The 19,547-nt window shown below is 60.8% G+C and overlaps 1 protein-coding gene across 1 annotated transcript in view; it reads right to left on the bottom strand.

Moving 5' to 3' along the window:
* Positions 1-19,547, bottom strand: part of FBN3 (fibrillin 3) — a 109,234-nt gene that overhangs the window by 72,989 nt on the left and 16,698 nt on the right. The window contains 17 exon segments of the mRNA XM_029913472.1: positions 996-1,121; positions 2,361-2,483; positions 3,113-3,235; positions 3,799-3,924; positions 4,025-4,150; positions 5,267-5,389; positions 5,897-6,022; positions 6,840-6,965; positions 9,080-9,208; positions 9,577-9,702; positions 9,839-10,066; positions 12,895-13,020; positions 13,760-13,810; positions 13,892-14,029; positions 16,142-16,261; positions 17,563-17,688; positions 18,398-18,523. Coding sequence (XP_029769332.1) covers positions 996-1,121; positions 2,361-2,483; positions 3,113-3,235; positions 3,799-3,924; positions 4,025-4,150; positions 5,267-5,389; positions 5,897-6,022; positions 6,840-6,965; positions 9,080-9,208; positions 9,577-9,702; positions 9,839-10,066; positions 12,895-13,020; positions 13,760-13,810; positions 13,892-14,029; positions 16,142-16,261; positions 17,563-17,688; positions 18,398-18,523 — 2,169 coding nt within the window.

A 19,547-nucleotide genomic window follows, 5' to 3' on the forward strand; every position in this document is an offset into this window, starting at 1 on the left:
AAGGGCTGGGCGCCTGCCCCAGGGGATCTCTGTGTGAGAGGAAGGGCCGGGCGCCTGCCCTTGGGGGATCTCTGTGTGAGGGGAAGGGCCGGGCGCCTGCCCTGGGGGGATCTCTGTGTGAGGAGAAGGGCCGGGCGCCTGCCCTGGGGGGCTCTCTGTGTGAGGGGAAGGACCGGGCGCCTACCCCGGGGGATCTCTGTGTGAGGGGAAGGACCGGGCGTCTGCCCTGGGGATCTTTGTGTGAGGAGAAGGGCCGGGCGCCTGCCCTGGGGGATCTCTGTGTGAGGGGAAGGACCGGGCGCCTACCCCGTGGGATCTTTGTGTGAGGAGAAGGACCGGGCGCCTGCCCCGTGGGATCTTTGTGTGAGGAGAAGGGCCGGGCGCCTACCCCGGGGGATCTCTGTGTGAGGAGAAGGGCCGGGCGCCTGCCCTGGGGGATCTCTGTGTGAGGGGAAGGACCGGGTGCCTGCCCCGGGGGATCTTTGTGTGAGGGGAAGGACCGGGCGCCTGCCCCGGGGGATCTTTGTGTGAGGGGAAGGGCCGGGCGCCTGCCCTGGGGGATCTTTGTGTGAGGAGAAGGGCCGGGCGCCTGCCCTGGGGGATCTCTGTGTGAGGGGAAGGACCGGGCGCCTGCCCCGGGGGATCTTTGTGTGAGGAGAAGGGCCGGCAGAGGAGCAGGCAGCCAGAGCGGTGCAGTGGGCAGAGGTCTGCAGCCCAGCTGCAGCCAAGGGTGCTGTGGGGTTGGGCTGGGCGTGATGGCCACTCTCACAGGGCAGGAATTTGGGTGGCTCCTCGCACTCCCTGGAAAGAAGCCTAGGCCTTCTTGAGCCCAGGACACCAGACGCCAGCCAGTGACTGGAGCCTTGGCGTGCTCCCTGGGGCGGCGGCAGGGCCAGGGCCCCGCACTGGGCAGCAGCGTGGCGTGAAGGCCCTGGCTGTGCCGGGGCAGCGTAGAAAGGCCGGGCAGCGCCGTGCTGCAGGAGCCGTGCTCTTACCCTGGCAGGCCCTGCTGTCCTCCGTGGGGTTGAAGCCCATCTCGCACTCGCAGCGGTAGCCCCCGGGCGCGTTCAGGCACTGCCCGTTCTCACACAGGTTCACGTTGTCCGCACACTCGTCCACATCTGCAGGAGAGGTCACCAGCACGTCAACACAGCAGTGGGGAGAAGACTGGAGCCTCCACCCCCCACCCCAGGGGATCTCCCACGAGCCACCACAATCTAGTGCCCCCTCCCCCCCCCGGCTCATGGGCAGCTGGAGGCGCTCCCCAGGAGAGGAAAGGAAGCTAGGTACTGTTGGGGGTTCCCAAAAGCACCTGCAGGAGATGCATGCTTTTGGGAGGGCTCCCTGACCTAGAGCAGGTTACCCATCCCCCACAGGCAGGAGGGCAGGAGGCCTTGCAGCTAGTGATGAGACAGCTCTCAGATCTGCCCTTGGCATGGGGAGCTGGCCAGAGTGGTCCCAACAGTAATGGGTGGGTGGGGATGAGGGGATCCCATGGGTAACCAAGCGGGTGGGGGGTGGGGAGATCCCGTGAGTAGCTGAGTGTGTGTGGGGATCCCGTGGGTAAACCAGTGCACCGGGCTAGTGGGGATGGGGGGAATCCCATGGGTAACCAAGCACGTGGGGAGGTGGGGGATGCCATGAGTAACAAGGGGGAAGGGGTAGGGTGATCCCATGGGTAACTCAGAGGGTGTGGGTGGGGGGATCCCATGGGTAACCAGGCGGGTGGGGGGTGGAGGGATCCAATGGGTAACTGAGCACGTGGGGGTGGAGGGATCCCATGGGTAACCAGGCAGGTGGGGGTGGAGGGATCCCATGGGTAACCAGGCGGGTGGGGGTGGGGGGATCCGGTGGGTAACTGAGCATCTGGGGATGGGGGATCCCGTGGGTAACCAGGCGGGTGGGGGTGGAGGGATCCCATGGGTAACCAGGCGGGTGGGGGTGGAGGGATCCCGTGGGTAACTGAGCATGTGGGGATGGGGGATCCCGTGGGTAACCAGGCGGGTGGGGGTGGGGGGATCCCATGGGTAACAGAGCACGTGGGGATGGGGGGATCCTGTGGGTAACCGAGCGGGGGGTGTGTGTGGAGGGATCCCATGGGTAAACAGGTAGGTGGGGGTGGGGGATCCCACGGTAACCGAACGGGATGGGTGTGGTTTGGAGATTGTCTGGCTGTCAGTCAGGTTTGCATCCCAGAGGATGGGGGCTGGTGGGGGAGGGGAGGATCTCTCTACCCTGTCTCTGCATCCCCCACAGTAGCTGGGGAGAGATCAGTTGCTCCCCACAGTTGGGGTAGACTGGAGCAGTCCCGGGTGGGTGCCAGGCCCCTCGCTCTGCCCCAGCGCCCGGACACCCTGTACCTGAGCAGGAGAAGCCGTCGCCGGAGAAGCCCTCTCGGCAGGCACAGCGGTAGGAGCCAGGTGTGTTCACGCAATTGGCATTCAGGTTGCACTTGTGCTCTTCAGTGGCACATTCATCCAGGTCTGTGGGGAGAAGCCCAGTGAGAGGATTGCTTGTCTCTGGGTCTGCGCCCGGGGGCAGCACAGGAGTTACAGGCTGGGGTCTGAGCGCGGCTTCAGCCTCCTGGCTCCCCGCCCCCCTCTGGTGAGCATGGGGACACCCAGACAGACAGCACAGCTCCACACGCCTACACACTGCTTGTGAGACACTCAAACACATGTACACACACATGCTGCTTGAGACACTGACACGTGCACACAGACATACACACTGCCCATGAGCCACACACACACACACTCTGCCCGTGAGACACACACACACACACACACACTGACACATAACTGGCTGTGAGACACTGACACATATGTACACACATTGCCCATGTGAACTAGGGTGACCAGACAGCAAATGTGAAAAATCAGGACAGGGGGTGGGGGGTAATAGGAACCTACATAAGAAAAAGACCTCAAAATTAGGACTGTCCCTATAAAATCGGGACATCTGGTCACCCTAATGTGAACACAATGCCCTGTTGGCCCCTGGAGCACTGTGTGCACAGCTGACCCCAGTATCCGCAGGTGCACATGGCCAGGGACATGGCCACATGCTAGGAGCTGCTCGAGTCCCCTCCCCGTCCGGGCTGGGAACTCACCATTGCATTTCAGCCCATCTCCAAGCCAGCCCGTGCGGCACTTGCACTTAAAGCTGCCGGGCACGTTGATGCAGGAGGCATGCATGTCACAGTTGTGAGCACCGATCTCACACTCGTCGATATCTGCATGAAGGAAGCGCATTAGACCTGACCCAGCCAGGCCCCTCATCCCCTGAGTGAAGGGGGGGACAAACCTAGGGTCTACTGGGCTCAAAGTGCCCATGGGATGGACCAGGCTGACCCAGGAGTGACCCTCCTGGGTGATGGAGGGGTGAGCAGTGAGTGACCCCCTGGGGCCATGGGGACAGACTGGGGTGCACAGTGAGTGACCCCCCGTGGACCGTGGGGGTTGTGCAGTGAGTGACCCCAGGGGCAGTGGGGACACACTGGAGTGAGCAGTGAGTGACCCCTGGTGTGATGGGGGTGTGCAGTGAGTGACCCCCCCAGGACGATGGGGACAGACTGCAGTAAGAGGAGAGTCAGGCCCACAGGATATAAATCAATTGGGAACAGATTCCTGCCTAGAGCCCAGTGTGGGTGACTCATTGGCTCTGGTCCTGGCAGTCCCTGCCCTCTTGGGGTGGGGGGTCCCTGCAGGAGCCAGCTGCCGTGGGGCTTGCCACCTGTGGCATTGCTCCTGCCTAGCCTCCCCACAGCCCAAGGCACTGGTGCGGCGGTGTTCCCACCTGTGCAGCCCGTTGCCCCCTTCTTGACGAAGTAGCCGAGCTGGCAGTGGCAGATGAAGGAGCCCTTGGTGTTCTCACACTCGCCGTGCAGGCAGATGTTGGGGTTCAGGTCACACTCGTTCACATCTGCAGGAGAACACGGCTCAGTACCTGCAGCCCTGTGCCAGGGCCTGGGGCAGGTCCCAGACCCTCCCTCCCCAGCGACCACCAGGCGTGGCTGTCTCACCGATGCACGTCTTCATGTCCAGGGAGGCCATGAATCCGTCAAAGCAAAGGCAGCGGTACTCCCCCGGGATGTTGGTGCACTGGCCCCCGTCGCAGATCTCTGGGTTGTCCTCGCATTCATCGATATCTGGCGAGGGAGGGAGAAGCTGTCAGAGCAGGGGCCTGGAACTGCTGGGTGGTAGCGAAGGGGATCACTGGCCACAGGAGGGGGGTCTGTGGTGACTGAGCAAGGCAGGCGGAGTGACAGGGCTACAGCCGCGAGGGTCCCTTGGTGGGGAGCAAGTGTTGCCAGAGGCAGACAGGAAAGAGATTGGGTCAGGGACTCCCTGCAGCTCCAAACCCAATGGCCACGGGGAGGCTGGGTCAGGGCCTGGCATTGCTGGGCAGGCCAGGGCACCTGCAGGGAATGTCCCCACTCAGCTGCTCCCGGCTCACCACACACCATCAGAATGACACACCCATCTGGCTGCCGGGGCACCCGTGTCCTGTACAGGGCTGAGCGCAGCGCAAGCTGGGGGTGCCGTCAGTGCACGGGGCTGAGGGCAGGGTGAGTTCAGGGTGCCCCTCAGTGCACAGGGCTGAGGGCAGCTCAAGCTGGGGATGCCCGTCAGTGCACGGGGCTGAGGGCAGGGTGAATTTGGAGTGCCCGTCAGTGCACAGGGCTGAGGGCAGCGCAAGCTGGGGGTGCCCATCAGTGCATGGGGCTGAGGGCAGGGTGAGCTGGGGGTGCCTGTCAGTGCACGGGGCTGAGGGCAGGGTGGGTTCGGAGTGCCCCTCAGTGCACGGGGCTGAGGGCAGCGTGAGCTGGGGGTGCCCCTCAGTGCACGGGGCTGAGGGCAGCGTGAGCTGGGGGTGCCTGTCAGTGCATGGGGCTGAGGGCAGGGTGAGTTCGGAGTGCCCGTCAGTGCACGGGGCTGAGGGCAGGGTGAGCTGGGGGTGCCCCTCAGTGCACGGGGCTGAGGGCAGGGCGAGCTGGGGTTGCCCGTCAGTGCACAGGGCTGAGGACAGGGTGAGTTTGGGATGTCCATCTGTGCACGGGGCTGAGGGCAGCGCGAGCTGGGGGTGTCAGTCAATGCACAGTGCTGTCTTCAGAGTGAGCCAATGGAGCCCATCTGGTGCCCTTCATCTCGCAGGGCAAGGCCCAAAGATAGTCCCACCCTACCCCCGTGCGAGGCTGTATTGCATCCTGCAGTACCCTGCGCAGCCCGTGTGCCAGCACTAGAACAGCCAGATCCCCGCTCACCTGTACACGACCTCTTGTCCGGCATGAGCGCGTAGCCTTCGCTGCAGCTGCACTGGTAGCTGCCCTCCGAGTTGGTGCAGTGCGTGTCGCAGCCGCCGTTCATGATGGTGCACTCGTCAATATCTGCATGGGAAAAGCCACGCCCCAGTCACTGCAAGGCCCCTGCTGGGGCACCAGCTGCCCAGCCAGACGGAACCCACATGGCGGTGCCAGCACCCAGAGCCCGGGATCGGAGAGTGCCAAGACAGAAGGATGCGCCCGCACCCTGGGCTCCTGTGCACAGGGACGATGGCTCACAGCGCCCCCATGGGCACTCGGAGGAAGTGCTGCTGCCTTCCCGGCTTCTTGCTGTCCAGCCCGCGCCAGGACGTCTGGCACTAATCAAGCCTGTGACAGACAGGGGGCCTGGCGGTGACTGGGGCATGACTGTGCATAGGATCTGCACATGCACTGTCAGTATGTTTCACACAGATGCTTAAAGGCAGCCCATTGCCCTGGCATCCAGTTGGGGTTCTCCTGGAGGCTAAAGTCCAGAAGAGCCCACTCTGGCCATCCTCTCTGCCCTCCTGCATCCGCAGGGCAGAGCCCTGTCCAGAGCCCGGCCTGGAGCTCAGCCCCACGTGCACTCACCGATGCAGCCCTGCCTGTCCGGAGTGCCCTGGAAGCCAGAGTCACAGGCGCACTGGTAGGTGCCGATGACGTTGACGCAGTGCCCGTTGCGGCACAGGCTGTCGCTGAGGGAGCACTCATTGATATCTGGGGTGAGAGTGAAAGGGTTTATAGGCCAGCTGGGCTCAGCCATTCCCAGCATTGTCAGTGCTGCATTTTAACAGTGACCCTTGCAGCTCCCCACAGCCCCCGTCTCCGCCACATCTCAGACCCACCCAGGTCCTGACACTCTTCTGGGTCTCTCCCAGCTGCTTCGGATCCCCCCTCCCCGCATGGAGGGGAAGAACCAGCTCACTTCCCCAGGCGCACTCGCTGCAGCTCCCAGGTGGGCCCGTCCCCACTGCCCCAGGCCCAGGTGGGATTTCTCTGCCCCCCCGGGGCTCTGTAGCGCCTCCCACTCCCTGTCTCCTGGCAGCGTTGCTAGACGCTCTTTACTCTTCTAGAGCATTTCAATCAGTGGGTCCTACCCCCACTGGCTGGGTCTCCACCAGGAACCTCCGTACTGTGCTGGCTGGGATCACCCAGCCTGCCCCACTCTCACTACTGCAATCTGGGCAGTCCAACATGCTGACGGCTGCCCCTCCGACCCATCACCATGTCGTTCAGTCCTTGATGAACAGCAGGTAGCTGATCTGGCTCCATAAATGCAACGTGGCTCTGGGAGTGACAGAGACTCTGGGCCCGATTCTGTGAAATGCAGCATGCCCTCAATCCCCCACTGACCTGAGTGGGATCTGCACATGCCCAGCATGGGCTTAGGATCAGGCCCTCTGACAGGGGTCTCACCCAGTGTAAACCCACCATCATCCGTGAGCTGGCACAGGACACAGCGTGGCCCTTTGGCTGCTGGGTGTGAGCAGGGGCAGGCGTGCTGCAGACACCCTGGCCCTTCCCACGCACTCACCAACGCAGGCATTGCCTTCTGCGCTCAGCTCGTGGCCTGGGGGGCAGATGCACTCGAAGCTGCCCTCGGTATTGACACAGATCCCTCCACGGCACAGCAGCGGGTCCCGCTCGCACTCGTCGATGTCTGCGGAGAGCAGGACACAAGGATTCGGGGGGTTTGTCTGGCAGCTGGTGTTTCCCAGGTACGTGTGACTCCAGTGCCAAGGAACATTGTCCTGGATAACCCCAAAGCCCAGGCTGGGACCCACCCCCCAAATCCGAGTTACCCCCATGGATAACACTACAACACGGCCCAGGCCAGGAGGGAGCCACATGGCATGTTACAGAGCACCAGTGCTTCAGAAAAGGACAGCGCAGAGTACAGCGTGCGTTACCGTGCAGGGGGCAGTCAGGAACCACCGCGTCCTGGCTCCCCGGCTGTCTGGCTGTGCGCAGCCCTGCGTTCCTCCTCCCCAAGCCCCTCTCAGCAGCTCCCTAAGCCCAGGAGGCTGGGGTTTCAGTGAGGGTGTTTGAAATTGTTGCTGTGTCTGTTCCCAGTTCTTCCAACACAGTCAAAGCTACCCAAAGTGCCGCCTGTGCAGTGGGAGTGTGGCCCATTGCCCGGGCCTAGGCCCTGCTCACCGCCTGCCCAGAATGGAGAATTGTCCCAAGCTGCAGCCCAGGGAGCACAAGCAGCTGTAGCAGGACGTGCTGCAGGCCGAAGCTCGTGTGGTCAGCTGCCTGCCCCGGCGCTGTAACGACCCTGTGCAGATGGCCATGGAGGCAGTGGGGTGCTCATGCACATGGCCCCAGGAGAGCTGGTGAGAGCACCACACACCAGGTCAGTGCCACCCTGCCAGGACCGGGACCCAGGCTTTCTATGCGCGGGCTGGTGCCACCCAGTGGAGCAGGAGTGGGACAGCTGCTGAGCCCAGTCCCCGCCCCGCAGCCTTCTCGTGGGGGCAGCGAGCGGGCAGTTAGAGCGTTCCCCAGCTGACAGGGGGCACAGCTGTAAAAACAGCTTGAAAGCCGTCTCCGGCTGAGCCAAGACATTTCTCCGTCCCAGGATATGCACAGGCCGCAGAGCACCAGCCTCCTACAGGGCCTGAGAACGGGCTCAGGCTGCCATGGAAACGGGCAGGTCACTCCTTAACTTAAACATGGGCTTCCCCGGACTGGAGTGGGCTCCCCTCAATGGAAATGGCTGGGGCAGCTGGGCAACCTTCCCAAGCAAGGCCTGTGCCCAGGAACGTACTGCCCCCAACCCTCCCCAGCCAGGAACACCTTGGGCCCCACCCCTGAGGGTAGTCTAGGGCCTGGTCCCAGCCCCTGGGCTGAGTCCCCTGGCTGCTCCCCAGACAGCCCTGGGGGTTACACTCCAGGGAATGTTCCACGGGGGAAATTTTGTTTTCCTGCCCCAAAGCCACATTTCCAACAGGACAAATTGCCCAGTTGGAGGGAGAGCGAGGGGAAAACCGAGCTCCCCAGCTTCCCTGCCAGCAGCAGGGGTGGGCATCTCCCGTGCTATCCCCCCAGGCTACCCTCATGGGCTCTCTGCAGTGGGGCCAGCAGTCTCGGAGCGACACTGCAGCAGGTGGCAGAGTAACTCGGGCAGCACAGGGGCCCCCAGCCTTGGCTGTGCAATGGGATGGGGCCTCCCTCCCACTGCTCCCTGCCAGCAGGGTGAGGCTAGTGGGGTCTGGCCTTTGGCGGGAACTCCCAGCCATTCCCAAGATGGCCCCCACTGCAGGATCCAGGGTCTCTCCAATGCTCCCTGATACAGGCAATGCTCTCCCCCTTGCAGAGAGCCCCCCTCCCCCGCTCTGGCCCCCCACACCTGCCTGCCCAGGTACTGAGCCCGCCCAGGTCCCTCCATACTCTCCCATCCCTGCCCTGAGCACCACTCCCGCACCGCCCACCCTGGCCCCTTGCAGACTCTGTGCTCTCCCCCGGGCAGGTATCCAGGGCACTCAGCTTCCCCTGGGCTCTCTCCACATTCTCAGGCCCCGTTCTGCTCTCAGCTACATGGATCCAGCTGCTCCCCGTGAACAGGGCCTGGACAGGGCATCCAGGCTGAGGGAGGCCCTGCCCTTCTCCTGCTCCCCTCCCGATGGGAGAGTGGCTCCCTGCAGGGAAGCAGTGACTGTTCCAGACTCTCCAGGGGTCAGGGCCAGGCTGTGCCATGCACTCGCTCTCCCTCCCACCAGCAATCCCAGGGCAGTGGGAGGTGCAGGGCACAGCTCAGGGACGCTCTCTTACCCATGCAGTTCTTCATCATCATGAAGCCGCTCTCGTAGCCCTCGAAGCACTCGCACTCGAAGCTGCCCGGGGTGTTGACGCAGCTGCCGTGGCCACACAGGTCCGGCGAGATGCGGCACTCATCGATATCTGTGGGCATGGGAGAGGCTCAGCCAGGAGCCAGCCAGCCCCTGCAGCTAGGGGCAAGCCGGGGGCATGCCGGGTGAGAGTCTGCCTCCTCCAGGTGCTGAGAGCATGGAGAGCAGAATGCAGACTTGCCAGACTGGCCAGGGCTGTCTTTGGCAGCTCGTCTCGCTGGAAGCTGGCACCCTTTGGGGCAGGCTGCGTATGCTGCAGGGGGCTATCCTAGGGTGGCATCTTACCCCACCCCCTCAGTAAATGCCCTGCCCAAGGAGCTGGTCCAGGAGACTGGGCTACATGGCAGCAGCGCACCCTGACCCTAGCAGGGCAGCCTGGGCTGGAGAGGCTCCGGATGGGGTGGGCCCTTCTCCCCTTACCTGTGCAGTTTCTTTCCTCGGCATCCAAAGCGAAGCCATTGCCACAGAGGCACCGGAAGCTGCCAATGGTGTTCCGACAGGTCCCGTGAGCACAGAGGCCGGAGAAGACCTTACACTCGTTCACATCTGTGGGGGGAAGGCAGCATCAGTGCTGCAGTGAGGGTGTCTGTCTCCTGGCTCCGGGAGCAGGTCCCTGGGCACCGGCTGCAGCCAGGAAGGATTTTCGCCCGCAGGGTTCAGCAGCCGCCCCCTTTCCTCTCACCTTTGTAGAAGGGTCTGCCTGAGAGCACGTCCCCTCTGTTGGCAAAGCCAGGGCCCCTGGGGCAGATGGCCTTGTACTCGCTGCTGCCAGCTCTGGGGCACTCTTCGCAGTCGCTGCCCCAGGCCGAGCCCACAGAGCAGCAGCACATGTCGATCCGGTACTTCCCGGGCAGGGGCGCCGTGCACTCATCCTCATCCCACTTCATGTAGCACTGCTCCGCACGCACATCTGGGGAGAGAGCCAGGCTGAGTGTCCCGGGGGGAGAGAGCTGCCTGGGGCCTCTCCATTCCCTGGCGCACCCCCGAGGGCAGGCCAGCCCTACGGTGAATCTCACGCTGGATGGGGCTCCCCTGCCTCCAGAGGCAACTTCTCAAGGGCCAGCAGCCCTCACCCCAGCGGGGCTGCCTGCAGCCCTCACTCCTGCAGGTCACTGCAGCCAGCCCCAGGCCCCATGTCCCTCCCTGAGAGTTAGAGAGTTTCTCCTAATATCGAACTGAAATCTCCCTTGCTGCAGATTAAGCCCATTACTTCTTGTCCTACCTCCAGTGGACATGGAGAACAAGTGATCACCTCCCTCTTTGTAACAGCCCTTAACATATCTGAAGACTGTGATCACATCCCCCTTCAGTGATCTTTGCTCAGGACAAAACATGCCCAGTTGTTTTAAACCTTCCTCAAAGATTTTCCTGAGCCTTTTTGTTGCTTTCCTCTGGACTCTCTCCAATTTGTCCCCATCTTTCCTGAAGTGTGGTGCCCAGACCTGGGGACAGTCCCCTGCCCCCTCACCCCACCCCAAAACGTCATCAGTGCTGAGCAGAACAGGACAGTTACCTCCTGTGTCTTACATACAACACGCCTGTTAACACACCCCAGGCTGATATTAGCTCTTTTCACAGCTGCATCACATTCGTGACTCATATTCAATTTGTGATCCACTAGAGCCCTCCCGCCAGGTCCTTTCCAGCAGTGCTATGTCTAGCTAGTTATTCCCCAGTTTGTAGTGGGGCATTTGATTTTTCCCTCCTAAGTGAAGTACTTTGCACTTGTCGTTATTGAATTTCATCTTGTTGATTTCAGACCAATTCTCCAATTTGTCCAGGTTGTTTTGAATTTTAATCCTGTCCTCCAAAGGGCTCACTGCCCCTCCCAGCTTGGTGCCATTCACAAATGTTATAAGACTATTCTATGAAAATATTGAATAGTACCAGACCCAGGTCCTCCCTGTGTGGCAGCGAACCATTGATAACTACTCTTTGAGTATGGTCTTTCAACCAGTTGTGCACCCACCTTGGAGTAATTTCATCGAGGCCACATGTCCCTGGTTTGCTTATGAGAATGCCCTGGCTCATCTACTGTCCCTGACCCCTGGGAGCTACAGTAGGTGAGGCGGCAGTAACGTTAGAATGGGAGAGCAGGATCACGCTGCACCCCCAGAGGAGCTGCACAGCGTCCCAGAGCAGCCTCCGCCGTGGGGCATGCTTGTCTGGTGTGCAGGAAACCAGTGTCCACATCAACGCCATTCAACAGCACTTCCCAGAGCCAGGCGACGCACCTGGATCGCTCCTTCTGCCCTTCCTCCTCCTCCTCCCTTGGCCCCTGGCTTCTCCCTACCTCCTCAGATCCCCTTCCCCAACTTCTTTGGGGCTGGGGGCTGTATTGGCCCCCTGCACAGTCTCCCCCATCTCACCCTCATTGGGAGCACTTCCACCGACCCCTGCTGGCTATGCCTCGTGGGTTGGCATGTCATTGGCTTTCAGCTGGAGCTAGTGGAGCACCTATGGGAGCCCTGTGATGGAGCAGGGAGCGGGGCGGATTTGACCTGGGAATGTTGCAGGGGAGTTACATTGGGGATGGGAAGGAAGCTACCTGAGCTGTAACCTGAGCCAGGAGGGGGGTTGGGAGAAGTGACACCTTCTGCCCGGGAGACTGAACAAAGGAGAGGAGGAGCAGAGGGGAGGTGGGAGAGAGCTGTTGGAGGAGCTTTTGTTTTCAGTTTGGGCTGGGTGGTGCAACGCAGGGAACCCCAAGCTGGGGTCTAAGCTCCCTAAACCCCCTAGAAGGACTTGATTGAGGGGTTCTGGTTGTACCTACATGCTCTGCTTGGGACTGTGTTCCTGTCATCTAATAAACCTTCTGTTTTACTGGCTGGCTGAGAGTCACGGTGAATCTCAGGAAAAGGGGTGCAGGGCCCTGACTCCCCCACACTCCGTGACAAGCCCAGAGTGGGCACACGGCTGGGTACCATCCAGCATGGCCTGTGAATGGGCACTAGCACAGATTATGAACAGGAGATGGCTCCCCACCCACTTTCTAGGTGAATCCCACTGTCATTCAGTGCTGAGCTGTGTGACGACTCATTGTCTCCCCTGGGCTACACCAGACAGGGAGGAGAACTTGCTGCACTCGCAGACCTGTCAGAAAGGGGACGGGGATCAATTGTTCTCCGTGTCCACTGAAGGTAGGACAAGAAGTACAGGGCTCAGTATGCAGCGAGGCTGCGAGGGAGATCTAGGATAGATATGAGGAAAAACTTTGTATCAGGAGAGTTCAATTCTGGAACAAGCTTCCCAGGGAGGTTGTGGAGTCCCCATCACTGGAGGTTTTTAAGAGAAGAGTAGACAGAGATGGTCTAGGTTTACTTGTCCTGCCTCAGCACAGGGGGCTTGACTGGATGATTTCTCAAGGTCTTTTCCGGCCCTACATTTCTATGACTCTATGATCTCCAACACTGCACTCACCTGGCCCCCCTGTGCTCACCTGCCCTCCCTGCACTCACCTGGCCCTCCCTCATCTGAGCTTGCTGAGCAGCTGGAGGTATTTGCTAGAGAACCACACCATTCCCCATGTGCTGCTGGGCTGGCAGCTGCTCAAGTCAGCCTCTGACCTTTCTGTGCATCACATCCCCTTCCCTGTGCAGGGTGAACAGCAAGGGGCCCAGCCCTGTGGAGGGAAGGGGCCAGAAGCAATAGGCGACTGTGTGATGGCAGTGTCCAGCTCCCCCAGCACCTCCTTGGCACAGGAGGGGCTGAGGCCTTTGCGGCAGTGGCTGTCCTCACCCACACACATCCTGCCAGTCCCATCAAGGGTCAGCCCTTCGGGACACTCGCAGCGGAAGGAGCCGGCCGTGTTCATGCAGCGCCCGTTGGGGCAGACGCCAGGGAAGACATCACACTCGTTGACATCTGCAGGACGGAGACAAAGGGGGGCGTTGGGGTGGCAGACAGCACCTGGCAGCAGCAGCCAGGCCTAGGGATTAACGGGGGACAAGCCTGCCTGGGGGAAGCCATGGGAAGAGCCACCATGGTGAACGGCGCAGGGTGGCGAACTTAGCAACTCACCATGTCCACCCCAGACAGATCACAGCCGGGGTGAGTGCCCGCCTCGCTAGGGAGCCGTGGGTACCTCAGCTCCAGCACTGGGCGCTATACAGAGATAAACGCCAGCCTGTTTCCCTGCAGGCCACAAGCAGGAAGCAGCAGCAACCCAGTGCAGCCCCTGTCAGAGTCCATCCCCACTGGACAGCGGGGTGCCAGGGGAACGGATTAGCATGCAGGAGGGCGAGTCACACACGCACCCTCAGTGATCACTGAGCTCTCCAGGGGGGAACCTGGGGCCCTGCTCACATGCACTTGGGCATGGGGTGAAAGGCTCCCTGGTCACTATCACACCACACCAGGACTGGGTCTATCCAGTCATGGGACAACATGGAATCCACATCCCCTGTCTCCGCAAGGTGCCCTCACTGCCAGGACTGTGATACTCAGTGCAGGGGCCAGGAAAGGGGCAGGGAGGTGGCAGGAGGGAGGGAGGGAGGGAGGGAAGGGATGGCCCGTGTCGGCTCCTGCCAGGCCTTGGGTGTATGAAAACAACGAGTGCAACATGACCCCAGACGCAGCCTCCCTCCGATAGACTCGGCGTTACCTTCACATGTGACCCCCTTCATCCTGGCAAACCCTCGGGGGCAGGTGGTATCTGCAAGAGAGCACAGGGGCATCATCAAAGGAAGGGTCAGTCCTTGCAGGGGAGGTGCCCGCCCCTTGGAGCCAGCCTTACCGATCTCACAGCGCTCGCAGGGGCTGCCCCAGGCCGCTCCCAGTGTGGCACAGCACTCCGACTTCAGCGTGGCCCCGTTAATGTTCACCTCACAGCGCCCGTCCTGGATGTTCAGCCAGCACGTTCCCTTCATGCTGTCTGTGGAGACAAACGCCGAGGGTGAAGAGCTGTTCCCCAGCTGAGACCCCGCTCGCTGGCCGGAGCCTGGTGCTCACAGCTGGAGACTGCAGTGGAAAGGAGCTGGAAGACAGGGTCCCTGCTGGGAATGCCGCCTGGGCTTGGAACCCACATAATGAGCGCTGTCCTCCGGGCCCGTTATCTCTCCCACGTGCACACGCACACGGCAGCAGGGCCAGTGGCTTTGTCCTGTTGTGCTGGGCTCTCTCTGTCACCACTGTGCGCTAATTGCTGGCAATGCCGACTGGCTACTGGCAGCTGTGCTGGGGCTGCCACTGTGACAGCGTACCCCATAAGGCTTTATGGGGGGGGGTGCTTATAAATGTATGTATGACATAACCGGAATATGTTTTGTGCTGCCTGTGCCATGTAATATATCTCCGTAAAGGTTATGGTTTACTATATCTATTTATCCTATTTGTACATATATATCATTTTCTACTTGAGGTTAAGAATATGGGTTGTATACTTGCTTGGTTTCTAAGTAAGCTTTGTGAGGCATTTGGTCAGCTTCTTTAGGAAGGAATTCGCCAGGTTAAGTACCTGATCAGGAAACACTTGGGGAACAATGCATCTTGGAATGCTCCAATCCACATAAGAAGTCTTCCTGGAGACATACAAGATACCATGTGGACAATGGCTTCGGCCTGTAAAGACTGAGTCATGCAGGGACATGTGACTTGCCCAGGTGACTCCAGAACTCCATCTTGGAGCTGGACTTTGCATAGGAGGGAGGAGGGGGGTCTCCACCCACAAGAGAAAGTCTATTTAAACCTGGGGGAGACCCCTCCATTTTGGTCTTCAGCTGGCTAAAGAAGGAGCCTCTCCACCCCACCCCCCCCAGGATACTTGAAGGAGACTGGAACAAAGGACAGTAACTACAGGGGGTGTGAGTGATTGCTGGACCCAGGCTAAAAGGAGATTAGCCTGTAAAAGGGAGTGCTCTGGAACTGGTGAGGAAATCATCTGTATTTAGTTTGATTAGACATAGATTTGCGCATTTTATTTTATTTTGCTTGGTGACTTACTTTGTTCTGTCTGTTACTACTTGGACCCACTTAAATCCTACTGTCTGTATTTAATAAAATCACTTTTTATTTAGTAATTTACTCAGAGTATGTATTAATACCTGGGGGAGCAAACAACTGTGCATACCTCTCTATCAGTGTTATAGAGGGCGAACAATTTATCAGTTTACTCTGCATAAGCTTTATGCAGGGTAAAACGGATTTATCTGGGTTTAGACCCCATTGGGAGTTGGGCATCTGAGTGCTAAAGACAAGCACACTTCTATGAGCTGTTTTCAGGTAAACTTGCAGCTTTGGGACGAGTGATTCAGATCTTGGGTTTGTGTCTGGAGCCAGACGGGAGTGTCTGGTTCAGCAAGACAGGGTGCTGGAGTCCTGAGCTGGCAGGGAAAACAGAAGCAGGGGTAGTCTTGGCACATCGGGTGGCAGCTCCCAAGGGGGTTTCTGTGATCCAACCCGTCACAGCCACCTTTCCCCTTCCTGTCCCTGTCCTGCCTGTGGACACAGGAGCCAGCCCTGCATGCTGTTCGCAGGCGGGACAGTGACAGCTTTGCCTGAGGGAGGAGTGCAGGGTAGCCCAAAGAGTTTGGTGCAGAGCCATGTAAACAAAGCTCGTGTCCAAACGAGCATGGACGCTAATTTAGCAAAAATGACCGACTCGGAGAAAGGGACGTAGTTAAACCTGCATGTGAGCGCCAGCCTGCCAGTGCCAGCTCCTCTCTGCCCAGGGAGCGGGCGGCTCTCGGACCCTACTGCCGGGAACCTCACACCAGCTAACTCCTGCTGCAGCACCCAGAGGGCTTTTCTACCCCAGGGCAGTGGCTGGGACACTGCTGGCTCCTGGGATGCTTTGGGGCCTTCCCGGCTGCAAAGAAAAGACACAGCTCCTGGCAAATCTGGTGTGACAGTCACAGGCCAGTCGTGCCTGTCGAGGGGAGGGGCTGAGATTGTCTCCCGTGCCCGGCTCTGTTGCAGATGGACACTAAGCGGGGCCGCTGGCGCCAGCAGTGCCTCTCCGTCACTGGCTCTGTCAGGAGCCCCTTACCCACACAGATGGTGCCACTGGGGTCCAGTTTGCTGCCCGGGGAGCACTCGCAGGCAAAGGAGCCGGCGTTGTTCCTGCAGACCCCGTTCACACAGGGGTTGGACGTGCACTCGTTGATATCTGAGACAGGAGAGTGACTGTTACCAGAACAGCATTCCCAGAACCCGAGACCCAGCGCACCCAGCAGCCCCAGCCTGCGGAGTTTGGAGCCAGCCACAGCCTGGACAGCCAGCCCTGCCTCTCCAGTGGGATGAGCCGTAACCCTGTGGTGAGCCCCTCGGCTCAGACCCAGTCCTGGAGCTGGATCTGCAGGTGCTCCCCTAACCCACCTGTGCCCCTGGCCGGGCAGTGGAGAGGGAAGGGCTGCAGCAGTCATGGGATTGTCGAAAGGCCTTTGCCAAAGCCCTGCAAGGTTGCCGGAGGAGCTAAGCAGCCCTGGTGAGACGGACACGGGGGAAGAGCAGGACACAGAGGGGCAATAACTATCCCATTAGCCAGTGAGGACCCCCAGGCTTTGTGCCAGGCCCTGTGTTGTTAGGATGTTTTGTGACGATCTGGGAAGGGGGTGAGCAGTGAGGGGGCAAAAGACAAAGTGATTGCGGTTAGTCAGGCCCAGAGAGAACTGTGAGGCGCTTCAGTGAGGCCCAGCTCAGCCAGGTGAATGGGCAACATGCCAGCAGCATAGGCGCCGACTCCGTGGGTGCTCCGGGGCTGGAGCACCCACGGAAAAAAATTGGTGGGTGCTGAGCACCCACCAGCAGCTCCCCGTGGCCCCGCCCTGCTCCCCTGCTCCAGCTCACCTCCACCTCCGCCTCCTCCGCGAGCCCGCAGCCGCGTCCTGCTTCTCTCCCCTCCCTCCCAGCGCTTGTGCCGCAAAACAGCTGATTCGCGGGGCAGGGAGGGAGGGGGAGTGCGGCGCGCAGGGGGAAGAGGCGGGGCCAGGGTGGGGATTTGGGGAAGGGATCCAATAGGGACAGGGAGGGGGTGGAGTCGGGGTGGGGCCAGGGGTGCGGAAAGGGGAGGGGGGTGCGGGCACCCACCGGCGCCGGAGAAAGTTGGCGCCTATGGCCGGCAGAGGGATTCACTGCGGAGTGACGGCTCAGTGTGTGCTGCCCACATTGCTCCTGGCCAGCACAAAGCCACACAAAGCAATGCCAGGGATGAGAGTGGCAGCAGAACGGGCCCACAGCCACCCACGTGCCACAGCATCCAGAGCTTCATTCCGGCAGAGCTGCTACTTCAGCTTGCAAGAAACGTCACTGAACTTCAACAGAAAATGGGGTTTGTGCCGAGGCCCGGTGTGTAAAGCAGGGCTAGGACTGGGAGCAGGTTGCAGCTTTGACATGGGGCCGTTCCTGCTTCTCCTGGGAGCAAAGGCAGCCATGCTCCGGCTCAGCCAGTGGGGCCCGAGGAGCCGTTACCTTCGCAGGTGTCTGTCTCCGTCCTGAAGACAAAGCCCTTGGGGCAGGTGCACGTGTAGCTGCCGGGTGTGTTACGGCACAGGCCATTGTCACAGAGCAAACGATTGACGGTGCACTCGTCGACATCTGTGGGCAGAGACAGGCAGGGCTAGTGCACGACAATGCCCTCCCCAGCAGCCAGGGCAGGATGAGCTCCCAGGTGTCAGCCTGCTAGCGGGGGCCTGGCGGCCTGAGGGGCTCCGGCAGGAGCTACTGGCGCCGCCTGAAAGGAGACGGGAAAAGCTGCCCTGTTTGCTTCCCCGAGAGGCCTGGTAGCAGGATGGGGCAGAGCTGCAGGGCAGCAGTCGGCGATTCCTCCCCTCGGCCAAGGGACTTACCCCAATGCTGAGTGTGGCTGGCTGGAGCTCAGTTTCCTTTGCAGTCACTGCCCCAGGCCCTGGCTTGCCTGGGCTCCCCCACTGGTGCCCACCACAGTTCAATCCTTTACACCCCTACCTTGATAGGGCGTTAGAGCACCAAGCATTTGGGGACTGTATTAACTGGCAAACATACTGCTCTGCAGCTGTGTTCACCCGGGCTATACCCAGTGCCAGGGAATCAGCCCCAGCGAAGAACTCTGCATTCTGGGGCTTCAGCTCCTGCCCTAACCCTCAGCCCCACTGCCCGGGCTCAGTGCAGAACCCTGCCACCGAGTGCCCGGCCTCCCAGCCCGTCAATTCTGGCCTGCAACTGGCCTGCACAGCTCCCCCCAGCCAGCCACGCGCTCGGCTCTGAGCACAGCCTGGGCCCCCGGCCAGAGGCTGCCCACAGTGCCCGCTGCCCGGCCGGAACTCACCCACGCAGTTCTTGCCCGTGGGATCTGACTCGTAGCCCAGGTTGCAGATGCAGCGGTAGCTCCCACGCAGGTTCTCGCACATGCCGTTGGGGCAGATGTCCGGATTGAGGGCACACTCGTTGATATCTGTGCAGGGGAAGGAGCCACACAAAACGATGGAGCAGGAACTGTGGCCGACTCCCGACACTGCACCCACTGCTGCCCGCAGGCCCCTCGTAACCACCCGTCTGCTGATACTCCCTCGCCATCCCTCCAGCCAGCAGAGCACATGGCCAATGCTCCCCAGCCCTGCCCCTACAAGAGTCTCCAGGGTTCAGAGTTGCAAGGGCTTCTACCCAATACTCAGCATGTGATGGACTCTTAATTCCTGCCCTGCAGACACCTTCCCTGTGGCATGGAAACGCTGCCACCTCCATGGGAATGAGTCTGGTGCACAGCACACACTGTGGGCATAGGGTTAGCGGGGGCCACGAAGTGCAATTCCTCCTGCCTGGGGAGCGCTAGGCTGATGGACACCCCCGCAGGGGAACGCCCCGTGCCCTGCACTGTGTCAGTGTGAACTCTGTCCACATCCGTCCGCTGGCCCATCAGTGCAGGCGTGGAGCTGTTGCAAGGGGCATAACAGCCCCCGTCCAAGGAGCCATTTGCTCCTTCGATTATAAGTTGGATTCTCTGAAGACTCTGGCATCAATGCCCTGCAGCGCCCCAGAGCAGGAGGGCAAGAAACACCCTCCCACTGGCCTAGGGTGTCTCCCATCGACCATGTGGAGTGCCAAGCCCAGCAGGCAGCAGGCATGTGATTCACAGGCGGCAGTGCTGGGCATGGGACCAGGGAGCTGCCTTAGGGGATGGGAGACCCAGCTTGGTGCACTGAGCCAGTGCAGCCTGACAGCAGCTCCAGCCGAGTGCCAACCATCACTGCCTGCCATTGGCACTCCACACACACACACCCCTGCTGCCCCCCGAGACAGCACTGCCCGCTGGGGCCAGGGGCTGGCGAGGAGGGAGGAGAAGCCACTGGGTTGGCAGGGCGCCATCCAGGTGTCTTGGAGGGCAGTCTCAGGGCAGCTGGGCTAGAGGTGGGCTCCCCTGCCAAATCCTTAGCCAGATGGGCAAGGAATGGTCCCCAGGCGGCACCCACATGCCCACT

The sequence above is a fragment of the Terrapene carolina genome, unplaced genomic scaffold (assembly GCF_002925995.2).
Source record: "Terrapene carolina triunguis isolate 2854851 unplaced genomic scaffold, T_m_triunguis-2.0 Scaffold662, whole genome shotgun sequence".
Classification (NCBI taxonomy): domain Eukaryota; kingdom Metazoa; phylum Chordata; order Testudines; family Emydidae; genus Terrapene; species Terrapene triunguis.